This window comes from Orycteropus afer, unplaced genomic scaffold (genome assembly GCF_000298275.1).
Source record: "Orycteropus afer afer isolate SDZICR_OR568_19922 unplaced genomic scaffold, OryAfe1.0 scaffold00015, whole genome shotgun sequence".
NCBI classification, from domain to species: domain Eukaryota; kingdom Metazoa; phylum Chordata; class Mammalia; order Tubulidentata; family Orycteropodidae; genus Orycteropus; species Orycteropus afer.
Window position 1 is genome coordinate 1,245,728 of NW_006921602.1, and position 16,548 is coordinate 1,262,275.

General features: G+C 37.1%; 1 protein-coding gene across 1 annotated transcript in view; it reads left to right on the forward strand.

The window, feature by feature from the left end:
• MYO9A (myosin IXA) overlaps positions 1–16,548 on the forward strand; it is a 441,307-nt gene that overhangs the window by 29,225 nt on the left and 395,534 nt on the right. The window contains exon 2 of the mRNA XM_042783070.1: positions 8,538–8,632. Coding sequence (XP_042639004.1) covers positions 8,538–8,632 — 95 coding nt within the window. The remainder of the gene's footprint in view (positions 1–8,537; positions 8,633–16,548) is intronic.

The following is a 16,548-nucleotide window of genomic DNA, read 5'->3' on the forward strand; positions in this document are numbered from 1 at the left end:
CATAGTTAACCTCTTCCCTGTGTCCTTCCCTCCCATGCACTCCTGCCCCCCAAGCTGTCTCCCTGTGCATACACAGCCCTTCTATTCGCCCATGATTGATCTCTCCAAGGAGTGTATCTATCTGTTGTAAATGTTATCTCATATGCTTGTGTTTTATTTGGCTGGAAGCCACAGGAGTGGGTTCAATTTTAGACTTAAAAGGGTAGTTAGGGGCTCAGTGGTTCCATCAGGCTCTATCAGACCAGCAAATCTTTTCCTTTTTTTTTTTTAAATGATGTTGAGTTTTGTTCCACATTGTTCTCCCACTCTAGCCAGGATCTCCTATAGAGTTACCCCCTCTGAATAGTAGACAGTGGTAGCTGGGCACCATCCGGCTCTTCTGGTCTCATAGTCATATAGACTGAGAATTGCATGGTGTACCAGTCGCTTGGACTCATTGTTTCTGTGAATCTTTGGTTTTCTTCATTCTTCTTTGCTCTGGATGAGGAGAGACCCATCGTTGCATCTACATGGATGCTTGCAAGCTTTTAAGATCCCAGTTGCTACTTGGCAAAGTAGGAGGTGGAACAACGTTTTGTGTAATATGTTATGCCAATTGAGCTTGATGTCCCTTGCGACTATGGTTCAACTACTCGGTCACTCTGGGTAGCTGGCTGTGATATAACTGGGAATTCATATAGAACATGCAAATACATTTGTAGAAACATTGTTTGCCAATCCTATACATGGTCTTGGGCGCACTCTCCCCTGCATGGAGTTCACCTAATAGTTCAGCCTGTCCCCCCATCTATCCACCCATATATCAGTGTTTGCTTTCACTGACAATGCAGTATTTTATGTGCAAAAGGGTTGGTCTCTGCTGTCTGTACCTCCCACGTACCTCTCTTTTCTCTTCCTCTTCCTCAGTGCTACCGTGTTGATTACTCACGTTTGGTTTTTGCCCTTCTCTTCACCCAAATCAGTACTTGTTTCTACCTGTTTAACGATATTCCCTCCCTTCCTCTCCCCTCCCACCCCTTGTAACCAACAAAGAAAATTTCCTTCCATATATAAACCGTTCCTTGACTTTTTACAATAACAGACAAATACAATATTTGTCCTTCTGTGGTTGACTTACTTCACTCAATATAATGTCCTCCAAGTTCATCCGTGTTAGGTGGTATTTTGCTGATTCTGCATTATTCTTTAGTGTTATATGGTATTCCATTGTGTGTATGTACCATAGATTGGTTATGCATTCTTCTTTTGGTAGGCACTTAGGTTGTTTCCATCTTTTTGCTATTGTAAATAGTGCTGTGATGAACGTGGGTGTGCATATGTCTGTTCTTGTCCTGGCTCTCACTTCTTTAGGATATATACCTAGTAATGGAATTACTGGGTCAAATGTTATTTCTAATTCCAACTTTTTAAGGAATCACCATACTGCTTTCCACAGTCATTGTATCATTTTATAGTATCCTGGTCTTTTTTATGTTTTTGAATTTTATTCCACATTTTTCTCCCTTCACCCAAATCAATATATATCTCTTATAAATTTTAATTTCCAGTTATTTGTTCCTAGAAAAAATAATCTGGGCAGTGTTTCATTCTGTTGTACGTAGGTCTCTATGAGTTGAAACTGACTTGACAGCACCTAACAACAACAGCAATAACAGTATATAGCAATACAGTTGATGTAGTTATATTGATATTACATTGTGCAACCGGGCTGGAGTCACATACTAGGGTCTGTGTATATGTGTGTGTATTCTGTTGGATTTTCCATGTAAGCAATCATGTGTGAATAAAAACAGTTATATTTCTTCCTTTTCAATTTGTATATCTTTTTCTTTTCTTCCTTGATTACACTGGTCTATTCCAATATAGTGTTGAATAGAAGTGGTGAGAAGCAGCATCATCCTTGTTGTGTGTTCTTGATCGTAGGGGGAAAGCATTCAATATTAAGTATTATCATAGTTTGTTTTTTTTTTAACTAGATACTCTTTTTATCAGATTGAGACCATTCCCTTCTATTCCTACTTTGCTTATAATTTTTATCAGGAGTAGACATTGGATTTTGACAAATGATTTTTCTGTGTTTGTCGAGATGATCAGAGCATTTATGAAATTGTTTACTAATATAGTGAGTTTACATTGATGGACTTAAAAACATTCTTTCTTTAATAAACTTTATTTTTCTAAAGTAATTTTAGGTTTACTGAAAACTTGTACAGAAAGAGTTCTGGCTCATTTTTATCTTTGTACTTAGCGTTGATAGCTACTTCCTTGCTCTCTTGTTAACTGTTCTGCAGGCTTTTTGTACTCCATAGTACCTTGAGATAATTGATCTGTCCCACCCTTTCCACTCATTGCCCTGAACCATTAAGCCAGTCAGTTCTCCATCCTTGATGGTGGTGTAGTGGGTAAGGCATTTGGCTGCTAACCAGGAGGTCAGTGGTTCACACCCACCAGCCACTCCAGGGGAGGAAGATGGGGCAGTGTACTTCCATAAAGATTTATAGCCTTGTAAACCCATTGGGGGTCCCTATGAGTCAGAATCCACTCAATGGTAGTGGGTTTGGGTTTTTTTGAGTTAACACAGCCATGCTCATTGTTCTTGCTTGGCTGCAAGGTCCTTCAGGCCAAGAACACCCTTTCTTCTTTGCCCTGAGCCCTAGCCTGATGATGATCCCATAACAATGCCCTTTGAGTTCTTGCTGGCACTGAACTCTTTGCCTTTACTTAGATGAATCTTTGGCTGGATGATTGTAGCTTCTTTTTGGTCTGGTAAGGTCTGAAGGCAGAAACCAAGCCTCCTCTTTGTACAGGGCATGCTTTTAGGCGTCGTCTAGGTTTGGATGACCCTCACCACTTAAATAAATACTGTCATATTGATCCGATCAGCACAGGCCCATATTCAATAAGGAAAGCAAAAATTCAAGCCTCCTTGAGAAGGGGAGGAGGGTGGGATATTTTTAACAACTTAAATGGAAAGGGAGCGGTTTAAAAATAACCTTGATTCCATCTTTAAAACAGTTCCTCTTTTTCTCCTGCTCTGCCTACTGGTCTGTCATCAGTTATCAATTAAGGAGTTTCTTCCAGAATTTGAGCCTATCAATGGGCAGTAGACTGATGTCTTTCTCTGCTTCCAGCAGGGGCAGTGGTGCTGCAGGAATCCCCAAAGGATTCATGGTACCGGGAGGTATTTGTGACTGTAAGAGTATATGAGGCCCTCCTCCCAAATTCCTGACTATACCCTTGGCATGGATGGAGCCTGTGCCATGGGACAATTCTGAGCCTTCCACTGCTATATGCCACTGAACACCTCTCCATGTGTCCAGGTTTCCCAGGGGCAGGGACCCTGTGTTCTGTATATCTGTTCCTGTGACACTGCTGCAGTGGTACCCCTGATAAGAGACTGAGGCCTTGCTGATGGGCTGCCCAGAAGCCCAGGCTATACTAACTTGTTCACAATGGGCTTGTGTCCTTGGCAAAATGCTGGATATTGCCTGGTCAGCACACCCTACTTCCTGATGGTATGGTCAGCACTGTATGTGAAGGCAGCTTCATTCTCCAGCTGGCAGAGGTCTTACAGCTTTCATGTTACCACTCAGTTATGATGTATTATCCTTTTAATTCATTGTTGGATTTAGTTTGCTAAATTTTTCTTTAGATGTTTTGCTTCTGTGTTCATGAGAGATATTTGTAATTTTCTCTAATGACTTTGATTTTTGTATAGTTGGGAAGTCATTTTAATATTTTATGTAGAATTAAGGAGGTTTGGTGGCACTGTGGTTAAGGCATTGGGCTGCTAACCAAAAGGTAGGCACTTTGAACCCACTAGCTGCTCCAAGGGAGTAAGTTGAGGCAATCTGTGTCTGTGAAGATTTACAGCCTTGGAAACCTGATGAGGGTTGCTATGAATCAGAATCAACTTGGTGGCAATGGGTTTGGTTCTGTAGAGCTGGTATTTCTTCTTTTTTTTTTTTAAATTGTGATTTGGGTGAAAATTTACAGAGCAAATTCACTTTCTGTACAGCAGTTCACACACACTTTGTCTCATGACATTGACCACAATTTACCACAATGCACAGCTCTCCTCCCACTTCCTCCTGACAGTTATCTCTTCCCTGTGTCCATTCTCCATGCACTACTGCCCCCTGAGCTGTCTCTCTGTGCATACGCAGCCCTTCTTTCTCCCATGATTGTTCTCTCTGAGGAATGTATCTACCCCAGGCGAATGCTCGACTCATATGCCTGTCCCCTGTTTGGCTGGAAGCTACAGGTGTGGGTTCAATTCCAGACCTGAAGGGTAGGCAGAGGCCATAGTCTCAGTGGTTCCACCAGGCTCTATCGGATCATCAAATCTGGTCCCCACCCCCCTTTTTTTTTCTCCAAATGATTTTGAGTTTTGTTCCACATTTTTCTCCCTCTCTATCCAGGATCTCCTACATAGATCCCCTTCCAAGTGGTTAACAGTGGTACCCGGGCACCATCTAGTTCTTCTGATCTTAGAGTCGTATAGGCTGCAGGTTGCATGGTGCACCAGTCGGTAGGACTAATTGTTTCCATGAATTTTTGGTTTTCTTCATTCTTCTTTGCTCTGAACAAGGAGAGACCTATCACTACATCTAGATGGCAGCTTGCAGAGCTGGTATTTCTTCTGTCAATGTTAGAATTCCCCAATGAAGCCTTATCTGAACCTTGAGTTATTTGTGGGTAGGATTTAAGCTAAAACTTCCTGAAATCCTGTAACTACTGATCTTTTTACTGACTTTATATTTGCCTTTTCTTGAATGCCATATTGCTGGAATCATATATATATGAGTATACATCTTTTTCCAGTTGACTTCTTTCACTTAGCAAGATGCATTTAAAAAGTTAACCATGGTGCGGGTATTTAACTTTTTAAGAACCACGAACTTTTCCACAGTGGCTGCATGATTTATATTTCCAGCAACAATGCATGAAGTTTCCAATTTCTCCACATGCTCATGAGGACTTGTTATTTTCTTTTCTCTTTTTTCCATTTTTCTTCTTTAATCTTTAATCCCCGCCCCCGCCAATTCTCTGGATCGTCTCTTCACTTTGTTAGTACAAAAGTTGTTTTAGTTTTGATGAAGTACAGTTTTTCTCTTTTGTCTTTTGTTGCTCATGCTTTGGGTGTCATCTCTAAGAATTCGTTGCCTAAAAGAAGATCCTGAAACTTCACCCCTAAGCTTTCTTCTGGGAACTCTGGTAGCATAGTGGCTAAGGCACTTGACTGCTAACCAGAAGGCTGGCGGTTCAAACCCACCAGCCACTCCTCGGAAGGAAGATGGGGCAATCTACTTCCGTAGTGATACTGCCTCGGAAACCCAAGGAGGGGTCGCTATGAGTCGGGTCCGACTCGACGGCACATAACAACAACAACAACCACAACAAGCTTTCTTCTACGAGTTTTATGGTTTTAGCGCTTATGTTTTTTGATCATTGGTCTAGTTTAAATTAATTTTTGCATACAGTGTGAGGTATGGGTCCAGACTCTTTCTTTTGCATGTGGAAATGCATTGTCCCAGCCCCATTTATTGATGAAATTCTTTCTTCATTGAATGGATTTGGTACCCTTATCAAAAGTCAATTGGCCATATGAATTGGAATAGACTAGTAACTGTTTTTGTTGTTTCGTTTTTAACAAATGACCAATATCTGGACTCACTTGGACCTAACAACAGTATGCATGAGGGAAGGGAAAATTGAGTCTGAGATTTGCACCTATTAAGTAATAGAGCCAGAATTCAGACTTGGTGCATGTCCTTATCTATAAAACCAGTTGCAGGCGGCGCGGGTAGGGGAAAGGGGAAGGATCAGTTTGGCCACATATGTGTGGCTTTATTTCTACATTCACAGTTCTATTCCATTGATCTGTATGTCTGCTGTTACACCAGTACCACACTGTTTTTTTTTTTTTTTTAAAAAAACTAATATAGCTTTGTAGTATGTCTTAAAATCGGGAAGTTTGTTCTTTTTTTTTCCCCAATATTTCTTTTTGGTATTGTGGGCTGCTGATAAGTCCATATGAACTTGGGGATTGGCTTTTCCATTTTTTGCACAAAAGGCTGTTGAAATTTTAATAAGGATTGCACTGTACCTTTAGATCACTTTGGGTAATATTGACATCTTAACAATACTAAGTTTTTCAGTCCCTATATGTGGAATGTCTTTCCATTTATTTAGATCTTCTTTAATTTCCTTCAGCAGTGTTGTGTAGTTTATAGTGTATAGGTCTTTCATTAAATTTATTCCTAAGTATTTTATTTTTTAGACACCTTTGTAAAAGGAATGGGTTTTCTTAATTTCTTTTTAAAACTGTTTATTGCTGGTATATAAAAACATACCTCATACTTTCTGATTCAGTAGGTCTGTGTGAGGCATGACAATTTGTATTTGTAAAAAGTTTTCAAGTGATAGTCTGTGGGACCATATTTGGGGAAGTATTGAAATAGAGGTGCAGTTATTAGAACATTAAATAAATTTACCTTTTTAGCTTGTTTCAGGAGTACGTTTTCGTGTGTGTGTGTGTGTGTGTGTGGACTGTGCATAGTTCTAGGTTATCATGTGCCTTTGCATTCCAGAGCTATTAGTTAATGGATGATTTAGGTTTATAGGGAGTCACTGGGTGGTGTGCAGATGGCTAATGCACTTGGCTGCTATCCAAAGGTTGGAAGTTCAAGCTTACTTGAACTTCTGAAAACTCAGCCATTGAAAATCCTGTGGAGCACAGTTTTACTTTGACATCCATGGGGTCACCATGAGTCAGAATCCAGTCTATGGCAATTGGCTTGGGGTTTGCAGTTAGAGGGTATGCAGTTCCCATGAGATCATTATGGTAGGAGAAGAAAAATCTACAGTGAGTCTTTTCTTGCTTTCTGTAATATGCAAATCACTTTCTTAGTTTTGGTTTTTCAAATATAAATGGCTTGGCTAGGTCAGCACTTTTTTTTTTTTTTAATTAATGTCAGCTTTGAGATATATTGAGTTATAACTTAAAATGTACACATTTAATATAGCTTTATGAGTTTTGACAAATACATACATCACTGTTCTTACCATAATATAATCAAGGTATAGAATATTTTCATCACCCCATATAGTTTCTTTATTCCCACCTCTTGGCCCATTCCCAGGTAATCTCTCTGCTCTGCTTCCTGTTAGCCTAGTTTTGTTTTTTCTACAATTTCATATGAATGGAGTTATGCAATCTGTGTACTTTTACCTACTGTCTTTCTCTTACATATGTTTTGCCTTCACTAATGTTGATGTTGGGAGCTCTGGTAGCATAGTGGCTAAGACACTTGCCTGCTAACCAGACGGCTGGCGGTTCAAACCCACCAGCCACTCCTCGGAAGGAAGGTTGGGCAATCCTACTTCCGTTGTGATACTGCCTCGGAAACCCAAGGAGGGGTCGCTATGAGTCGGGCCGACTCGAAGGCACATAACAACAACAACAACAACAATGTTGATGTTGGGAGCTCAGGTAGCATAGTGCCTAAGGCACCTGACTGCTAACAATGGTGGCAGTTCAAACCCACCCACCAGCCACTCCTTGGAAGGAAGATGGGGTAATCTACTTCTGGAGTGATACTGCCTCGGAAACCCAAGGAGGGGTCCCTATGAATAGGGTCTGACTCAATGGCACATAACAACAACAACAACAACAGTGTTGATGTCTGTATTTAGTTTGTTCATCTTTATTGCTGGGCAGTATTCTGTTGTATGATATGTACTTTGAGTAACATTTTAGGTTACAGTTTATAGTTTTCTTATTGTAGCTTTGTTCATGACTCATGGTGACCCAATGTGTTGCAGAGTAGAACTGTATGCTGTAAGGCTGTGTGTCATTCTTCTCTATTAGCTAGTATTTTTCTATAAAAAGATACTCCCCTCTTTCCTTTTCATTTAATTTTTGAAGTACCGTTAGGAATCCATGAAATTCTAAGTTTACATGTCTATGATTTTTTCAGTAGTAGATTTCCAGGTCTTTCTTCCAAGGCTCCTCAGGGTGGGTTCTAACCACTAATCTTAACCAGTTGCACCACCCCATGAGTCAAAACTGACTTAATGGCAACTGGTTTGGTTTTCTTTTGGTAGCTTTTTTAAAATCGGTGTAGTTACTTTATGTAATGAAACTTCATTTCATTTTTACTATTCTAAAATTAAAATTATTTTGATAATATTCTTTTAGCCCTTTGTTATTTTAGATTAGCAAGCTATATATATCTAAGTATATATTCGGAAATTTTCTGACTTTTGAATGTGAAAGACATTTGCACTTTAATAAGCATTCCTTTTTTTCTGAAAGTTAAGATTTTACTGAATAGCTTAAAATAATATGTTTGATATTATTTTAATTATTAATTGCTTTCTCTCATTTTATCTGAATCATGAATATCAATCTAATGGTGTAAGTGAATTGCTTTTCTATTACCTATTCAGCATTTTATCTCTTTGAACTGACCTAAACAAAGCTTTCCAAATTTTTTAAAAATGAAGCTAATGAGAATTGTTTATTTTGACAGGCCTTTGGAAATGCAAAGACAGCGCATAATAACAATTCAAGTCGATTTGGCAAGTTTATTCAAGTAAATTACCAAGAAACAGGCACTGTTCTTGGGTGAGTAGCTATCATTTCAGGACTTTGGAGCATATATAGTTTTGTTACTGTTCCCTTGTAAGCTGTGGGGACTCTTCATTTGCTTTTTAGTGAGAATAGTGATATTGGTGTCCGCATTAAAATTTTTCCTTTTGGAAAAGCTCAGGCCTCAGAAAAGTTAACAAGCATACCTCAGAGAAGTATAACTTCCTGCACCTTTAACATAGATTTACTAATTGTTAATAATGGCCATATTTGCTTTATCTTTATAGATTATACAACGTCTGTTTTTTTCTCATTGTTTTTCTCATTGTTTTTGATAAGTTTTCTTATTGTTTATAGGTTGGAAATAAATTATAACTTGACACCCTAATTATTGTATTTCATAAAAGCAACCATATTCTTCTGCATAACCATAATATTGTTATTCTACCTAAGAAGTTTAATATTTTTATGATAATATTTTTTATTATTCAGTGTGTGGTAAAACCAGAATCCCCTGGTTATATTAGCATTATTCTTTTTTTAAAAAAATAAAAAAACAAAACAAAACCAAGCTCACTGTTGTCAAGTCGATTTCGACTCATAATGACCCCTCTTTGGGTTTCCAAGGTATATTTCTGTGGAAGTAGATTGTCCAGTCTTCCATTATTCTTTATAGCTTTAAAATAATCCAGGATCCAGTCAAGAATCACATAGTACACTTGTTTGTTGTATCTCTTTAGTCTCCTTTGAGCTCACACACTCCTTCCCCTATTGCTGCCTTTTGTTCCCCTCATGTCTTCACATTGACATTTTTGATTCTTACATATCAGTTAACTTGTAGGATATTCACACCATTCTGTATTTGCTTGATGATTTCCTTACGATTATAATGTAGATAAATGTTCTTGTCAAGAATAGAATATAGTTGATGTTTTGTATTTTCCATCATATAAGGACACTTCTATTAGTTTGTTCAATTTTTGATAATACTAGATTCTCTCATTTGCTTTACATAGTCTCCTCTAGATCTCTCCATTTTAAAGATGCTCACTCCCGTTACAATTAAAAAGTAACCCATGGGGTGATACTTTGAAATGTGAGTATCCTGTTCTTAACAACCTTTCAGCCAGTAGTTTCAGCATCTACTGATGGTCCTTGCCAGAATTAGTTACTATATTTGTAACTTCAGAGTGGTGATTTTCTAATTTTGTCATTCTTTCTGTATTATTTTTTAGTGTTTTTTTGGTTTAAGAAGTAGATACTCCTCTTCCCTCTGCATTTATTTTATTTTTTGAAATAACATTAGGAATTTATATTGAATAATAATATTATCCATTGCCATTTTTTTTTTTTAAAGGCTTTAGTTGTCCCAAATTTGGCCAGTAATTGTCCCTTTAATCTAACTCCTTGTCTTTTTGATGTGTCTTCCTTATTAGTCTTTGGTATTTCCTTGCCTGCTATCACAAGATGCTCCAGACTTACCTTTTATTTCCCTTGCCTCATATTTCGAATCAGCCATTTTGCCAGAGGGCCTCGATGTTTTGGTTTTGTTTTCTTTTTGTTGTTTTATTCACATTTAGAAACTAAGATTTGGCAAGTAGGTGTGTTCATTGTTACTTTGGTGGTGTTGCCTCAAGACCCTTTCAGTGGAAAGAAGAGTTATTTATGGTTTTTTTTTTTAAAGTTATAAGCCCATATTGATACTACTAATTTAAATTCAACACTACAGCATTATTCCTCCTCCTCTTCAAATTCCGTGTTTTCTTTTTTCCTACACTGATAACCCTAGTTCCCAACATTACATTATTTTACTTACTTGCTTTATAAAACAATATACATAAAATGGTATCAGAATTGCTATACCAGTATCAATACCAACCACAAACTTATTAGGTGAATTTTTATTTTTATTTTCCTTTTGTCCTTAGCAAAGTGTTCAACTAAGAGTGTATAGTCAGAGTACTGGGTTTAGATTATGGTATTAATTTGGTAGGTAGTTAGATTAAAAGGAGCCCTAATAGCACAATAAGGAGCTTTTGTGGCATAGTGTCTAAGGCATTTGACTGCTAACCAGAAGATTGGCAGTTCAAACCCACCAGTGGTTCTACAGAAGGAAGATGGGGCAGTCTACGATTCCACAAAGATTTACCGCCTCGGAAATGCAACAGCGGTCACTATGAGTTGCAGTAGATTCGATGGCATTGAGTTTGGTTTGATTTTAATGGCACAATGGTTAAGCACATGGTTGCTAACCTAAAGGTGGGTAGTTTGATCCTACTTTGTGGCTCCATTGGAGCCTTGCAGTCTTCTTCTGTAAAGATTACAGCCTACAAAACCCTATGGGCGGTTCTATTCTGTCACACGTAGTCGACGTCATTTAAAATCGACTTGACAACACCTAACATAATTAGATTCCTTTGTTTATATTTCATTTTAGGGCTTGGTTTATTCTGTCATTTTAAATTTAATTATTATTATTATTTTTTAGCCATGGAAAACATTTGTGTGATTTAGAAATAAAAATTACATAAAAAAGTTTACTCTGAGAAGTTTTCTACCCATCCCTGTCCCTTCTACCTCTTCCCCACCTGCCACTTGCTGGTTACTATTTTCATTAGTTTCTGGTTTATTCTTTCTTTATGTCTTTTAGTAAAATGAAAAAAAGAATATATGTATTCTTTTTTCTTCTAAAAGGTAGCATATTAAACATATTCTTTCTCCCTTTGCTTTTTTTTACACTTAAAAATATGTCCTGGAAACCACTCATCTCAGTTTATAGAGATCTTTCTCAATTTTTTGACTCTTGCATAGTACTATATTATATGACTGTACCAGAGTTTATTCATCCAGTGTTCTGTGGATAAACATTTAAGTTTTTCAACTGTTTTAGACAATGATGCAGTGAATAATAATTCGCCTATTTTTTTAAATCTAAGTACAAATATTATTTCTCTAGATTTTATGATTTTGTGCTTTTAATTTATAATTTATTGTGATTTCCTGGCTCATTCATCCCTAATTGTATTTGTAATTTTTGTATATTTTTTCTTAGATATGTTCCTCCTCAAATTATATAAGCTTCAAGTCCCATAAAAACTGGACCTTCCTGTTAGTCAGTTTTCTTAAGACTGCAAAGAAGAGACACAAAGTGCTTTGTGAATTAATTTAATTGCATGGAAATCCAGAAGCATGAGGTAGTAAGGAAAGTACTACTCTGGGACCTTTTGCTTCCGAAATTGGAATATTAGCAGTCCTTAGGAAGAATAAGAACAGTATTCCAGAGTTTTCAGATTCCCATGAGCTCATGTAACCTTGAATAACTTTCTCTTTGTTACCTAGCTTTTACTCTTCTCTTCAGAGGGGATATTGGGTCAGTTTGATACTATTCAATTTATATTGTCCCAGAGCAGCACATGGAAGATTGACTTAGCTGTATCCAACTTGTCTGTGGTGCCATTGGCTTGGTTTTTTTCTGTTGGTCTGTTGAAAAGGCACAGTACCTTAATAGACTGTTCTCGTATGCATGTCTGCAATTAACTCTTCTTCATGGCCATGATAAGAGTCCCTGGGTGGTGCAAACACTTATCATGCTCATCTGTATTGAAGGCTTGGAGGTTTGAGTCTACCCGGAAGTGCTTTGGAAGAAAGCCCTGGCAATCTACTTCTAAAAATTCAGCCATTGAAAATACTATGGAGCATAGTTCTGCTACTCTCACACATGTGGTGTCATCGTGAGTTGGAATTGACTTAATAGCAACTGTTTTTTTTTCCCCCCCTCCATGGCCATGATGTATATTTTTTAGTGTGGTGATGAATTAAATTTGTTAATATTTACTTCAAATTTTAGCATTTATGTACATAGTGGTTTGGTTTGATAATTTTCTTTTTGTTTTGTCTAGTTTTGATATTATATTTACATAAAAAATAGTTGGATAGTTTTTTTTTTTTTTTTAATTCTCCAAAGCAATTTATGTAAGACAGATACTATAGTTCCTTAGGAGGCCCTGTGGAGGTACAAACAATTAATTTGCTTGGCTGTTAACTAAAAGGCTAGAGGGTTTGAGTCCGCTCAGAGACTTCTCAGAAGAAAGTCCTGGTAATCCAATTCCAAAAAATCAGCCATTGAAAACAATGGTGAGGGCAGTTCTACTCTGACACACATTGACTCAATAGCAAATGACACTGCTATCTATTCCTTAAAGGCTTGGTAAAATTGTTTGTAAGACTGCCTGGGTGTTCTGTATTTGTTCAGGGGAGACTTCCTACTACCAGTTAAACTTCTGTAATGATTATTGGTCTGTTCAGGTTTTCTGTTTCCTCTTAAACCAGTTTTGGTCATTTGTAATGTATCAAGCATCTTGTTTTGAATTCAGATTTCTAGCCATAGAATTTCTAGCCTGTGATTTTATTTTATTTATTTATTTTTGATGTCTTCTGGTTATTTTGGAGTCCCTGGTTGGTACAAGGGAGCTCTGGTGGCATAGTGCCTAAGCATTTGACTGCTAAACAGAAGGCTGGCAGTTCAAACCCACCAGCCACTCCTTAGAAGGAAGATTGGACAATCTCCTTCCGTAGTGATACTGCCTCGGAAACCCAATGAGGGGTCGCTCTGAGTTGTACCTGACTCGACAGCAGTGAGTTTGATTTTTTTGGTTTTGGGCGGTGCAAACAGTTAAACTCTTGACTACTGGCTGAGAGGTTGCTGCTGTTTGCACCTCCCAGAGGTTCCTTGGAAGACAGGCTTCCAAAAGATCATGGCCTTGACAAGTCTAAGGAGTTCTACTCTGCACAAATGGGAGTCACCATGAGTTGGAATCAACTCGATAACAACTAACAACAACACTGTCTTTATAATTATGGTCTTGGTCCCCTATTTGTTCTAACATTTTTTACTTATTGTTTCTTTTTATTTCTTTATCTATCCTGCCAGAGGTTTGCCTGTTTTGGTTTTTCAGAAACCCGTTTTTTATTTTGTTGATCATCTCTAATTAATTATTTTTTCCCTTATACTTTTTTCTATTCTTCTTGAGTTTATTATAATGCACTGTTTCAACTTATTTTTTTTTGAACATTTTATTGTGCTTTGGGTGGAAATTTACACAGCAAATTAGTTTTCCTATCAATAATTCATATACACATTGTTCTTTGACATTGGTTGCAGTTCCTGCAGCGAGAAAGTACTCTCCCCATTCCTTCCCTGAGCTCCTTGTTTCCATTTGTCTGATTTCCCTGTCCCTCCCTGCCTTCTCATCCCTGATTTTGGGCAGATTTTGCCCTTTTGGTTTTGATAATTGATTGTTTGAAGGAGCGTATTCTTCACGGATATTAACTATTTATTTTATCAGCCTGAGAGGTGGCCTCTGGCAGTATTTTGAGTTTCTAGTTAGATAGTTGTCTTAGGACAGTAGTCTTAGGAGGTTCCTCCAGTCTCTTTCAGACCAGTAAATATTGCCTTTTTTTTTTTTTTTTAATTTGAATTTTGTTCTAAATTTTTACCTATTTTAACTGGGGCCTTCTATTGTGGTTCTGGTCAGCATGAATGGAGAATAAATTTCTAGGAAATGTGATCACTGAGTTAAAGGATAAATACACATATAATTTTGTGTGCTAGTACACAATTCCCCACTATAAGGATTATACCAATTTGCATTTTCACCAGATATCTATATCTATATAGCTATATATATTTGTACATGTGTGTATGTGTTTTTCTGTAGCTTTGTTCAAAGAGTATATTGCTGAGTTTTTTTTCTAATCGGGTAGGTGAAAATTGGTAATTTAGTCTTCTTTTTATGAGTGAAGTTTAGCATATTTTAAAATGCTTACGGGCCATTTGTTTATCTTTTTCCTTTGAATGTTCTGGCCATATACTGTGTCCATTATTCCACTGAATTTTTGATCTTTCTTTGTTTTTAAAGAGCTCTTTATATATTAAGAATATTAGTCCTTTATTTGTGGTATGTTCAAATTACTTCCTTCCATTTTGTTATTAGTCTTTTATATCCACTGCCGTTGTTCATTCAGTTGTGAGTCACAGCAACACTGTAGGACAGAGTAGAACTGCCTCATAGGGTTTACAAGGCTGAAAATCTTTACAGAAACAGACTGCCACATCTTTCACCTGTGGGTTCGAACCTCCAACATTTTGGTTAGTAGCCAAGTGCTTAACTACTGTGCCACCAGAACTCTTTATTTAGTCTTCTTGTTGTTGTTGTTATGTGCTGTCAAGTTGGACCCGACTCATAGCGACCCCTCCTTTGGTTTCTGAGGCAGTATCACTATGGAAGTAGATTGCCCAACCTGCCTTCTGAGGAGTGGCTGGTGGGTTTGAACCGCCAACCTTCTGGTTAGCAGTCAAGTGCCTTAGGCACTACACTCGCTACAAAAGCTCCTGAAGAGAGGGCCCAGCTCCGGGCTACCTGGCAGGAACAGCTGGTGGGTTTGAACCCCAGCCTTGGGTATGGCAGCTGACTGCCGGAGGCCCTGAGGCCATCCTTTACCTAATTTGTTTCATCTTTCCTCTCTCCATTCTTTCTTCCTTTCCTCCCTTTCATCCCATAGAGTAATTGATTTTTGTGGTCACATTTTTATGTATCTTTTTCCTTTTATGTATCTACATTGTGAGTTACAATTAGGCTTTCCTTATACCTAGATGATAAAAAATTTTACCACTGTTTTTTGACATTTAGATATCTGATTTGTTATTTTTCTGATACTGTGTAAATATGAATTCAGTTTCATCATTTTGTAAATGACTATTTAGTGCCAAATGATTTATTAAAATTATTTGTTATTTTTCTCTTGCAATGATTGAAGAAGTCACCTTTATCATAGACTAATTGTCCATATGTGGTTTTTCAAGATTTATATTCTTTCACTGGTTGGTCTGTCTGTTCTTAAAGCATTACCACACACTTTTAATTCCAGAGGCTTTAATGGTATGTTTTAATATCTGCTAGGGGTGATTCCTCTCTCATTTGTTTGTTTTTTTTTTAAAAAAATTATTTATTTGTTGTTGAATATACAGAGCAAAACAAACCAATTCAGCAATTCTTACACATGCAATTCAGTGACATTGATTATATTCCTCAAGTTGTGAAAGTATTCTCACCTTCCTTTTCTGAATTTTTCCTCCTCCATTAACATAAACTCATTGCCCCTTAAGTTTCCTGTCTAATCTTTTGAATTGCTGTTGTCAATTTAATCTCCCCTTACTTCTTGTCTTCTGCTTTTTTTCCTTACAGTTTTCTAACAGTTTTTGCATGTTTATATATTTTTTTCATATGCTCTTCAGAATCAACTTGTCTAGCTCCAAGGAAAAAATAAACCAAAATTAGTGATATTTTTATTGGAACAGTATTAATTTTATACATTAATTTGGAATTGATTTCTTTGTGCTTTTTAGGAGTTGTTAAAAGTTTTTGAATTTCTTGTTAGTTCATAAGAATTTTAACTTTTGTTGCTATTATAAATGTGGTTTTTCTCTTGCATTATAACTTCTAATTGCATATTGTTTGTATGTAGATAAAGGCTGTTGACTTCTGTATTTTATGACTCATTATCTTACTGAGTTATTTTAATGTTTGTTGTATTAGTTTTGTTATTGTTTCTGTTATATTTTCTAGATATATTATCACATCTGCAAAAAGAGTTAGGGTTCTTTCTTTCTCAGTTCTTATATCTCTGATTATTTTCTATCTTGTCTGATGCTATACTTTCAATATGTGAAGTACTGCAGTTGGTTTCTTTTTTTTTTTTTATTAGGATTTGGGTGAAGATTTACAAAGTAAATTCACTTTTCATACAGCAGTTCACATATATTTTGTCTCATGTCATTGACCAAAATTTACAATGTAGCAGCTCCCCTCCCACTTCCTCCCCATAGTTACCTCCTCCCAGTGTCCATCCCTTCATACTCTTCTGCACCCTGAGCTATCTCCCTGTGCATAAGC